Source organism: Conger conger, chromosome 4 (genome assembly GCF_963514075.1).
Source record: "Conger conger chromosome 4, fConCon1.1, whole genome shotgun sequence".
In the NCBI taxonomy this organism is placed as follows: domain Eukaryota; kingdom Metazoa; phylum Chordata; class Actinopteri; order Anguilliformes; family Congridae; genus Conger; species Conger conger.
This window is the reverse complement of record NC_083763.1, coordinates 7,388,978-7,401,653: the sequence shown is the minus strand read 5'-3', so window position 1 is coordinate 7,401,653 and position 12,676 is coordinate 7,388,978. Positions and strand designations below refer to the sequence as shown.

General features: G+C 44.4%; 2 protein-coding genes across 4 annotated transcripts in view; one reads left to right on the top strand and one right to left on the bottom strand.

Annotated features, from left to right (window-relative positions):
- Positions 1–11,874, bottom strand: part of LOC133127088 (small conductance calcium-activated potassium channel protein 2-like) — a 94,160-nt gene extending 82,286 nt beyond the window's left edge. Inside the window, exon 1 of one of the 3 annotated variants that reach the window (XM_061239722.1) lies at positions 11,204–11,874. The gene's annotated coding sequence lies outside the window, so the exon portion shown is untranslated. Of the gene's footprint in view, positions 1–3,025; positions 3,092–11,203 lie in introns of those variants that run through there. The other 2 variants (XM_061239721.1, XM_061239723.1) reach the window with 2 other exon arrangements.
- LOC133125994 (keratinocyte proline-rich protein-like) lies at positions 433–6,891 on the top strand. The gene is made up of 3 exons (XM_061237765.1): positions 433–642; positions 6,187–6,627; positions 6,732–6,891. Exons 1-3 carry the CDS (start codon positions 467–469, stop codon positions 6,889–6,891), a joined length of 777 nt encoding a protein of 258 aa, XP_061093749.1. The 5' UTR covers positions 433–466.
- Positions 11,875–12,676: the final 802 nt, after the last annotated feature.

Here is a 12,676-nt window from a genome sequence, read left to right as displayed (position 1 = left end):
GGCAGCAATTAATTTAAAAAACGTGTTATGTAAAATGCTTGAAATCACAACACACTTAAATGGAGCAGAACGTTATACGTGAATTTTAATTTGGAGCGTTATACAAAATGGTTGAATTTGGGAACACTCTAATGCCTCTGATTCACCATTCAACATTCGTGCACATGTCGTGCACATTTAAACAAAAAAGGATCCACCATACATTTTAGGAATCTGAATCATTGTGAGTGGGGTTTGTGTGCGCGCAATGTGCTAGTACGTGCGTGCCTGGGCTATTTGCAGTCCGCCCAGTTTTGTTGTGACCTGTCCAGCACTCATGCACAGCATTTGTCCTGCATGCTGAAATCGATTAGAACATCCAACGAGTATTAAAGCTCGTCAGATACACCTGCAAAATCTATCGAACAAGGGACCGTGAAAAAGATAAATATGAGTGTGCATAAAGCCCATGCTAATAAAGTAAACAATGTCGGCGATGTCACGGAAATGTGAGGACAAAATGCGGGGATTCCGGGTTCTTCCGCATATTGCAGCTCGTGCTCGGGCGAAGCGACGGAGCCTGAAAAATCACATTAGTCAAATCCCAAGCTGGAACAGTTCGTGTAGCGTAGGCTATACTCCTCCTGGTGTTCTTCAGATGCAGTATGTTTTACGATTTTCCATACGTTTCTTTCGTCACGTGTGTTTTTTTATGCATGGTTATTATGATGATTTTTATTAATAATAATAATAATAATAATAATAATTATTATTATTATTATTATTATTATTATTATTGTTGTTGTTGTTGTTGTTGTTGTTGTTGTTGTTGTTGTTATTAGCCTATTGTTGTTATTATTATGATGATTATTATTATTATCATTTTTATTATTATTATTATTAGTAGTAGTAGTACTAGTAGTAGTATTCATTTCTAAAGCTGCAAGCAGTCGCTAAGTATTTTACTTGTATCATAGTGACGATAATTCGGGAAATTGCTAAACATGAGAACGACAGTAGTAGTCTAATCTTATTAAAGCAATTAGGCTGTGAATTCGGCAGTGAACGGTAAAATGCGGCAAAAATGGACGTTCACCATTTAACAGAACGAAAGGCTATAGGAACAGTGTGAGCTCGTGATATTCCTCGGCTCTGTTGATGCGGGGATTCCCGCCTATTTTTAGCCCTTTGCTCTCGCTGGAGCAGCGGGGGTTTTCCCAGACAGCCTGTTACCGCTGAGCGAGGTTAGGACTATCCAATGAGTTTCGGGATCGTGACCAGGCAACCAGACTATTAATAACCGCAGAAAAAAGGCAGAGAAACGTTGAGCCTGTACCTTGATAACATTGCATACCAGTATTTCGTGTTGGCCATTATGCGCAGTGTTCCTGCGTAATTGCTTTTTTGTCATATAATCATGTCTGTATGAGAGCAGTAGGCCTAATACCTCCCAATGGGAATTTTAGCAAGAGCACGGCGTCTGTCACGAGAGCACGACGCGATGAACAGACGAAAATGCTCGCATATTATACCATATCTTAAAATCCCGGGATACCAAAAGGTAATTGTTTTGCTCCTATACGCCTGTCCGTACCAGGAAAAGTCAAGAAGTGTAACGAATAGATAGGCTACGCCTTTTGTTAAAAAATAATATTTGGCTGCTTATATTTAGGCTACTGAATAATTTGTATAGCAGCCACAGATTACTCATATGCTATCAATGTATTGACTCTGGGCGGGAATATTGTAAATTAAAGACGACAATCGTAATGTATCTTCGATGTATGAATTCAAAATTCAAAATGGTTCGTATTTAGGCTACATTTTTGTTTAAAATGTATTTATATTTTGAATTATACAAACGTTTAATTCAATGTTTAAAATGTTGAAAATGTAATGGTAATTTCATAATTTTACTAAACTAAATTTTTTATATGAATGATCATAATATAGGCTATAATATTCTGAACAAGAACAAGAATACTATAGAACTATACTATAGAGTAAATATAATTGAGATGATATTCCTATCTAGAAAGTGCATGGTCTTCATACATTATGGTCTGCTAAATTAAATAATGTAATAAGATCATGACAACGATGCAGAGGAAATGATGGCTCAAGGTCGTCAACCAAAAGCAGAAGAGCTATGATCAAGAGCACATCGAGAGATCATACCAGAGAAATGTGGCACGCTTGAGATGTCATATGAGCGTATGCAGACAAGCTCACTGCTAAATCTCGGTCCACACATTGCCGTGTTGTGTACAGCTGAGGACGATACACAAAGAAACCATTTTACACACTACCTATACGTCTCTTTGCGGGATCGGAATGAGAGAATGGTAGGGAACAATGAGATCCCAATAATCTTATTCATAAGAGGAAAGAAAAACACGTCTAAAGGAAATATAAGCCAAAAATAAGAGCCATGAACTATGTGCATATGTATAGCTCATGCTGATAGTCATGAAGGTAGTCAGTAGGCATAAGTGAAATCATGGAATTCACTTTTGCCTCTCAAAAATGTATGCGATCCAATTAATAATCGTATTTTGACACACATTTAGAATGGTCAGGGATAACAGTGTTATGACAACATGAGTGATCAGGTCTAGTTATTGTTATATTTGTTGAGATGAAGGCAGGGGTGTTGTCAAAAGTTGCTTCACAGTCATAATTTGTACAATTTCAAATATGGCTCACAGAGAAAAGACATTATGTCTGCCACATCTAGACACTATGAACACAAACAAGGGAATCTGCCAGGTGAATGCATGAATGGCAAAGCAGTTAAATTTACAGTTGAAAATTGAAAACCATTGAGATATTGTGATTAGCCAAATAACGTCAATTGCTACAGTGATGAAAATACTGGTATTCCCAAATTACTCCAGATTCAATAGTCCTTTCAAAGAAACACGGAAGCACACTTACACTTAAACTGTTCACAAAAACGATCACAATAGCTTGATTTGTGTCGTGTTATTATTACATCTGAGGGATAAAAGAAGAATGGAACTACAGAAGACTAAAAAGGCTCTACCTTCTGTCTGCCCGCGGAAGTGGGACATCCTTTTATTTGTTGTAAAAGAGCTTGAGATTTGAATTGTGGTCCGATTGCAGATTTGTGGTGGTAACTGGAAAGGCCTTTGAGGAGAAAAACAATGAAGTGAACATAACAAATATGAAACTTACAGAATACATCTACAGAACACCACAGACGAAGAAATCAATCGTTATTTCAAGACTGTACGTACAGTAAATACATAAATTCATACGCACGCACGCACACACACAAACAGAACTACATTTCCAACATTCTGGCAATCGGAATGTACGCTGTGCCCCGTGCACTGTGCGGATGTACTGGCGAGGATGGTGCTGATGTCGTTCGTTCACCAGGCTCTACACTGGCACGAGCACAAGAGGGTGAGCACAGGATGTGTTTGAATTTTTAATTAGCACTCGGTTAGCTGCTACAAAATAATCCCCAGACGAAACCGCGGAACAGACAATGTCACAGTGATCCTACCGCATTCACTTGCATTTGCACATCAAGAAAAAATGAACAGGCAATTCAAAGATTAATATTCTGGCATATACTTTCGGTGTGTGCAGCAAGATGTGTCCAATGACTCGAAATTAAATGTACGCTCGAACGAGCATTCATTGCCCCCGGAGAGGGCACACAGCAAACACTGGCTGCGGCAGAATCTTGGTTAGGTGCACCATCTTTGTTATGCTGCAGATAAATACAGTATCTAGTTAGATTGCCTTTGATGATGATTAGAACGATCATTTACTCATTTCCCATGCATTCACAGGTCAAAAGGAAAAATAATTGATAAGATATTAAGCTGGCGAGTACAGAGATATCAATTTATATGTCATGAAAGTTATACAAAATTGAAGGCAGTGGATTGTGAAACACAGAAATGTTCATTCCCACGCTCTGTTCCTGCCTGTATCTGCACATTTCTCATTTATGTCTTGAAGCTGTTAAAATGAGTGATGGCTGGCTTTCACTGCAAAGCCGCCAAACCCACTATTTCACTGTTCATACGTATGTTTCAAAAGACCGTCAAGTGTTTTTGAAAAAAATATCAGTGTAAATACAGGGTTTTACCATCCGTATCGTTGTTATTTTACTGGTTGAAATAAGTTTTGGGCATGAAATGATACTTTAATACATTTAATATATTGAAACGTTTTTCACAGTATCACAATCACAGTATGAAATTCAAATAAGGAGCACATTCTCTGTCCTTTTAGCTACTCCTGGTTCTCTGAAGATAATACATCACGCAGGACATATTGCATCGGGGCTCAAGCTACATTTTTAATAGGGAGTACATGAATACATCCAAGTGTAAGATACAGAAACTGGAGATATATTTGACCGGACGCAGCGATAAATCCTGAGAGGAGTATGACTTGTGGCGAGGTGTTATCGACGGACTCCCTGAGTTAATGCGGAAAGTGTGTTTTGTCAGCCGCGCTGGGGGAAGCCCTCTCCAGGAAAATTCACGACTCACAGCTTTTCCCCTCCTCCATCGCTGCGCCCCCACCCCCCCCCCCACCACCCTTTCGCATCTGCCGACGTGCTTAAAATGCACATTAAAAACACGCACGCCACGGCACATATCCCCCACGCCCACACGCGTGCTCGAATCCATCAAGGCCGGCAGATAAGGCCGCAGATTCGCACTGCTGAATTGGAAATTAGATTTATGCTGCGACTGCAAGCTAGAAGGGATTCTCCGTGGGGGAGAGAAGGCTGCCAGCACCACCTTAAAGCGCCCGTAAAGATTACCATTTTCTCTAATACGCCGCCGCAAAATCTTGGCATGGCATTCTCCCCGAGCAGAAAAAAAGAGTTGAGATCAATCACCAAAGGCCAGTAAGTTAAACAATGCATTGGAAGAGGCACATAAATTTGGACCGCCATCAGAGAACAAACCTTTCTCAATTAGTGTCAGAGGATAGTGCCAGATGACTTTCCATTACACTTTTATAACGCGCCGAAAAAATGTAAATATCCAAAATGAATCATACGTCAAACGTCTGAGGTACAACGGGAAATGATGAATGACAGCGTGTGTGAAAAGGTTACTGCACGTGCCTTTAAGTGCCTTTCTATACTTATAATAGCGTAATAAAAATGGTCAGTGTGAGGTATAATTTGGCACTGGCTAAATCAGTGTGTTCAACAGGCCCAATTTTATATTTACAGTATTATACGCATGTATGTATGTACTGTAATATTGTTTTTGTTGTAGTTATATAATATAAATCAATAAATATCTTGAAAACAATACAAACATTTTAGAGTTGGATACCAAATCCTCCACACTGTAAATTAAGGAATCACTTGGACTTATCTTGCTGTTGCATTTTATTTGCCTTTACATTGTCTGTCTGTGTCTGTCTGTCAGCATCTAAATTCTGCAGTAACACTGTTTTGCCACTAGAGGTCGAGGTAGAACCAAAAGGGCATTGGCCTGTAGTCTCTGATTTCACTTGTTTGGACCTTCACTCGTCTGATTTAAGCTCAGACTGCTTATTACTGTGTATAAACAGACCTGCTACAATCCCTCTAATCAAATTGCTTTGTTTGTCTGAACAGACTCCAAAATGAGTTTCATTCTGCGGAGGGGACATACTTTGGGGACGTCAGATAGAGGGAAAAGAATAGCCTGATTGGGGGGTGCGATAACACGGGAGTCTGTGTTGGTTAAAAACAGATCCTATCAGAAAAGGAGCTGCGGCAGCAGCCCTGTGTGTGTGTGTGTGTGTGTGAGAGAGAGGGAGAAAGAGAGAGAGAGAGATAGGGAGGGAGTGAGAGACGGGAGGGAGGGAAAGAGATAGAGAGAGAGGGAGGGAGGGAGGGGGAGAGAGAGACAGATAGGGAGGGAGGGAATGAGAGACAGAGGGAGAGAGAAGGAGAGATAGGGAGAGGGAAAGAGGGAGAGAGAGGGAAGGAGGGGGAGAGAGACAGATAGGGCGGGAGGGAATGAGAGACAAGAGACAGAGGGAGAGAGAGAGAGGGAGGGAGAGGGAGAGAGAGGGAGAGGGAGGGGAGGAGAGAGAAGATAGGGCTAGGTATATTCTGATGTTCTGGTTGATAATGATGCCTTGTGTCCTAATAAAAAAGCGATCCTATCTCTCCCGATTGCTCTCCTCTCCTCCCCTCCTGCGTGGCAGGGCCCGGGAGCGCCTGGAGCGCAGGGCCGAGCAGAGGGGTCACGGTGAAGGACTCTGTGCCGCGTCCATCCCTGAGGAAGGGCCCCATCGCGACGGCCTGACCTACACTCTCCCCCACAGCCACAACCGAGCAGGCACCGGTCAGAGACAGAGAACCGCTCCTGTGTCTGTCCTCAGACCGCTCCTGTGTCTGCCCCGAGACCGCTCCTGTGTCCGCCCCGAGACCGCTCCTGTGTCTGCCCCGAGACCGCTCCCGTGTCTGCCCCGAGACCGCTCCTGTGTCTGCCCCGAGACCGCTCCTGTGTCTGCCCCGAGACCGCTCCTGTGTCTGCCCCGAGACCGCTCCTGTGTCTGCCCTCAGACCGCTCCTGTGTCTGCCCTCAGACCGCTCCTGTGTCTGCCCCGAGACCGCTCCTGTGTCTGCCCCGGGACCGCTCCTGTGTCTGCCCCGGGACCGCTCCTGTGTCTGCCCCGAGACCGCTCCTGTGTCTGCCCTCAGACCGCTCCTGTGTCTGCACTCAGACCGCTCCTGTGTCTGCCCTCAGACCGCTCCTGTGTCTGCCCCGGGACCGCTCCTGTATCTGCCCCGAGACCGCTCGTGTGTCTGCCCTGAGACTGCTCCTGTGTCTGCCCCGAGACCGCTCATGTGTCTGCCCTCAGACCGCTCCTGTGTCTGCCCCGGGACCGCTCCTGTGTCTGCCCTGAGACCGCTCCTGTGTCTGCCCCGAGACCACTCCTGTATGTGCCCCGAGACTGCTCCTGTATCTGCCCCGAGACCGCTCATGTGTCTGCCCTCAGACCGCTCATGTGTCTGCCCCAAGACCGCTCCTGTGTCTGCCCCGAGACCGCTCCTGTGTCTGCCCCGAGACCGCTCCTGTGTCTGCCCTCAGATCCAGAATGCCGCTGCATAACTACAGCACGTATAAATATATCTATCGGAACAGCCCCTGCGTCCCAATACCGTAGGGTAATCTTAACACCTTGGCAACCCAGGGAGTGGGGAAGTAGTATTTTCTTTGCAGTAGGGACACCACCTGCTTGGCCAGCTGCAGAAGTTTAGGTGTTGTGTGTCATACCTTTTTTATATATATATATAGCCCGGGGGAATGAGAGCATATATTGGGTATTTGGATAGGAAGTTTATGAAACGTAGGACTCCAACACACACACACACGCACGCGCGAACAAACACACGCGCGCGCACACACACACACACCCTAAGGCACAGTGTGTGATGGCGGTGATATCCACCGTTCCTGTTTATATGACACGCAGGTGCACTGACAGACTGCTCCGGGAGAGGTCTCCCACGGGAGGGGAGGCCAGCTGCTTCACGTGTGGCCAGACATCCGTTTTAAAGCCCCATCAAACCAAGTCACATCACTGTGTTTTATACCTTCTGCTTCACTTCGTTAGCCAGTTCTTTTAACGAATACCAAAAGAAAAAAAAAGGTTTAATGGGATATTCAGCAAAGGACGGCGATGAAGGAGTTCTATCTGTGCTAATTAAACGCATCCCCACGAGTTACTGACTTTCAGGGCCAGTGGTAAAGGGCAGGAAGAGCTTGTGAGAGCCAGCGCAATCTTCCAGAATTAGCCAAATAATGATGAAACGCACGTGGTTTTAGCTCCTCGAAGGAAGATGATTTTTCTAGGGTAACACAGCCATACCACTATGTGCACTGTATGTTGCTGGATCCAAACTACTACACTCTTAGAAATAAAGGTACAAAAAGTGCCTGAAAGGATACTCTGGTGGTACCCTGCAGGTGCATAAAATGGTACAGTACAGCTTGTACCTTGTTTGCATGGAAAATGTACTCATTTTTACCCAAAGAGAATAATATGGGCATTTGGGATCAAAAATGTTCGCCCACTGTCAGTGTACTCGCGTGTTTATATACAACTTAACTCGCTCATTTCAATCCGGCCCTCCGTTACACCGACAAACGGGTGAACAACGCATGTCAGCTCGACACATCGCTGGAGCCTTATGCGGGCCTTCGGAGGAGAAGCCCAGGAGACACGCGTCCTTGCCTGTGGCGATGCCTGGCCGCTGACGAAACACCCCGGTGAGCGGGGAGCCAAGTTCGCTAATGGCGGGCGCAACACCCCCGGTGAGCGAAGTTCATTAATGGCGGGAGCAACTTCTTGGCTCCGGCTGTTCCGGACACACTACGCGGAGGGAGGAGGAGTGCGCGCGGAGGTGAAATATTCTGCGGGGAGGTCAATCGATCCTGCTCCAGCGCTCCCAGCAGCCCGGGGAGAAGGGAGACGAATGACTCCTGTCCTCCACCTACATCTGTGCAGGAGCCCGGTCCCCTCATCCCTTCTTTTCTCTCTCTCTCTCTCTCTCTCGCTTCTCCTCTCCTCTCGGAGCAATTCCGCGACTCCGACCGCTGCTCTAAATCACCCGCCGCCGCTCCGGATCGGGGACGCGGGGAAAGAGTAAATTAACCCGCCGCAGCAGGGGTGTAACCGGGGGGGAAGAGGGGAAATAACTCCGCAAGTCAAGTCCGATGCAGATACCCCAACGTTTCGTTAAAAGGAATATGACACGCAAATAACCCGGGAGAAAAAAAAAAAAAACCAATGAGGCAATCATGCACACGGAACGGCACCTTGAATACATATAGCATAAATGTGCAGTATATGCACAGGCATTCATATTCCTCCCATTTATTTTCACAATGAAAAATGCAGTCGCAAGTAACTCTGCCTCTCCCACCCATATCTAATTTTGCATTTGAGCCGAACTATGACAGCAAAGTCATCATACCTTAAAGCCTGGGGGTTGAGGAGACAAAGCGCGTTTGGCTTATTCCCTGGACAGTGCCCACCATGAGACTAATTGACTTCTGTGACTGATTAGCTCTCCAGACCAAAGGCTTGTGCATTCGCCTTTTCATTGCTCTCCTGTGAGAAGTCAAGGTGACCTAAAGGTGTTTCTTTACTGCAAAAAAACATTAACTGTTAATTGACAAGGAACCAGCCGGAGACAGGCATTTGAGGCAAACCCAAAATGTATTTTACAATCAAATGATCACCGCATTTCTCCCAGTAGTTACAGAAGTGAACCCGAAAAAATGCAGACAGGTAAAGCCTGGAAACATCTGAACACATTTGTACCATTTATACTCAAAATATGCGAGCAGAAGGCCTCTACAGCTATGTGGCAGTGTCACCCCCCCCCCTCCCCGCTGTCAACTAATTTGGTAAACATTTTTGGCAAACGCCTGATCTCTCCATCATGAATGTTAAATATGGCATAATGGTAAACTACTTTATTGAAAGAATGATGTCATCCACTACCAGTGAACCTGATATTTTATCCCATTCCACGGCTGAAGCAATGCAAAATCAATTTTGGTTACAAGCACATTCTAAGTTAACTATACGGTGAAAATTAACTGCAGTTCACAAGCCAGTCATGACACTAAAATCACCATAACTGGCACAGGGCACACGATTAGGGATTAAATTCCATAAAATCAGGTTAGATACTACAAATCTTTGAGGTTCCAATAATTAAATTACGAATCAATTAAATTCTTATCCATTTCAAAAAGCTCCACTCCATCCAGTACATTACTCCAAGTCCATTTGACAAATCACAGAACGCAATACAAATATAGCTAGAAAAACAGTTATATCGACACAAATTATGACAATGTCTTGATTATATGCTTAGTTTTATCTATTTAACTTTTAAAAAATGAGAAATTTTCCTGTTGAAACATTTGAGACCATAATAAAATTATGAGTGTAAATATGTTTTTATTTAGCTATAAATGAATGTAAGTACAAATGCATTGTTTGGTTAAATACAAAATAATCTGATATGAGGAAGCATCAATACCAATCAGAGAAGGAGGTGGGGGGGGTTGTAGTCGTTTCCCAAGGAATCCAGCTGACAATTCTGCCACAGACTCCACATTCCAGTCCCACAATCCTCCTTAAATGACGGTTTATTTTGGTGCAAACCCTACATCCTGTGATTATATCCTGGGTTTTTTTTTTACTGAGTGCTACACTCAGTACCTGACCACTATCTCTGGCTTATCTCTGCATATATGCATGTGCCTTAGATTTATTACACTCCTCAGAAAACAGTAGCCATCCGTGTCGTACAACGTGTTGGACAGAAACCTCTCCAGAACGAGCTATAAACATTCAGTATGTAGATGGGAGGTTATGACCCGGAGCAATGATACTGGCATGGTTGGCGTCTTCTGCAAAATGCAAAGATTCTGAGCGCTGGGCTAATGACTTTCAAGGGGAACCACGACCGTCAAAGAAGACAAGGAAGGTGAACACATTAGGGGGGATAGGGGTCCGTTATGACACCGGGTCCATTGTTACCCCAGTGTTTTTTGCCAAATCAGAAACGAGCTAGCCTGCTGTAAATCACATTGCACGTTCTCTTTCACCTCAGATTTCAACAGACCAGTTTCGTGTCAATTTCGCCAGCAGAAAACACCCCGTAACAATTGACCCCGTGTCACGACAGCCCCCGATCTCCCCCATCTTTCAACAGACACCGCTACCTCCTCGTTCAAAAAAGACCCTTTCAACACCATACCCCAATTCACCCCCCCCCTCAAAATGGAGGACACTGGGGAGGGAGGGAAGAAACCGCCCGTCACTCTTCAGATCGAGTGTCAGACAGTCGTATTGTGATACCGCCGTCACCTCTGAATAATGGCGAAGACATTTCAGACGTTCACCATGCAGCGGATAGCACACCGCAGTGCTAGTGATGTCTGAAGGACTCAGCGAAGGACTCTTCAAACCCCGCCGTGGCAAAGGGCAGCAAAGCACAAGGTCGCGCGCCAAAATGCACAATTTACGAGCGTGAATGCTCCACATTGTATGCACATCCATCAAAGGTCTGATCCTTCAACAAGATCAGCAGGTACAATCTACTCTGAATGTGTCATTTGTTTGGGCTGTTAAAGGGGGGTGGTGACACTTCTTCTGCAGTAAGTGAGAAATGGGATTTTCTAGTTTCACTCACTGCAAAAGAAATAGACCTGAAGATATATACACACAGTCCACTGTCCGTTCCCATGAAGCCCTTTCTCATCCAAGCCAGCTTTTCTCCTGGCCTGCATCTTCATCCAGAGTAGGGAGTCTCTCTTTGGCAACAACAAAGGACAAATCCCTCCAGCGATGGCCGATTGTCCTGACATCAGGTCAGTAAATACTTACCACCTTTGCCCCAGGTCAGCAAACCACTCTCCATCATCACCCAGGGTTAGTAGCCCTCTCGAGACCATTATAGAGGGTCAGCAAAAATCTTCTGCACCATTATACAAAATCTACACCAGTGTCTGCAGCCCTGGTCCTGGAGAGCTATAGGGTCTGCTGGTTTTCATTGTTACTCTGCACTCAATCAATTAGAGCAGTAATTACAGTTAACTCACCTCACCTGGTTACCTGGGTCTCAATAGGTAACTGGTCTATACTCTACTCACAACAATCGCAGAATATCGGTGAACCACTAACTACTCTTACACATGGTCAGTAAGCTACTCACACGACTTTAGAACAGGGTAGTACATCTTAACATTTGCGTATGGGAAGGTATTCCTGACAGTTGACAGTTTTTCCTGTGTGTTTGCGCCTCCACTGGACAAATTGTTCCGGTGACTGATAAAATCTTATTAGCTTTAATAACTTAAATTAAGCAGGAATGTATTTTAACTGTACCCCAACTAACAATGCTCTCCAACCCCAAGTCGGCATTTCCCTCTACGTCCAAAATATCAAGCGGCACAATTAACTTGAGAAATATAATCAATCACGTTCACAATTTCCACCTTGAAATTCTACGGAAGACCAACTACCCCCCCGACCATTCATTTTACGGGCTAGACGAGCGCTAGTAAGCGTGACTGACAGAAATCCATCAGGAGGGGAGTAAAACCAGCAAAGGGTAACGAACGCAACTCCCATCTTACCCCCGCCATTCATTATCGATCTGTCAACCCGCCTCTTAACATATTTGCAAAAACGTGGGTGCTTTCTCAATTAAATTCAGGAGCGAGCGACCTCATAATTGAGTTTATTTTTAGCCCGCGCCTCTACTGGGGCTTTTGCGTGACTGAGGAGCGCAACCATTAAAACATTTTTCACGTGAATGTGCAGCAGTTCATTAGCTTTCCCTCGTAACATAGCCAACTATATTGCTATTAATACAGACCAACAGTAATGACAAAACAAACCTGCATAGTTCTTTCAAACCTCAGGGGTTTAATTTGTAAATGGGTAATAATTATCCAAAGAACTAAAGCCATGAGTATTTGAAGTTAGTAAATAACATTAGTTCTGCACGTACATCATTGTATAATTACACTCTCTAAAAGCAAAGTATGCAAACTGTTTTCTGATCTGTGGCATGATCTATGCATAGATGTCATCAACTTGAATACAAATGGAGGAAAGCCTTTCTGACATAATGTAGTTCTGTAATGATGAAAGGTAACAG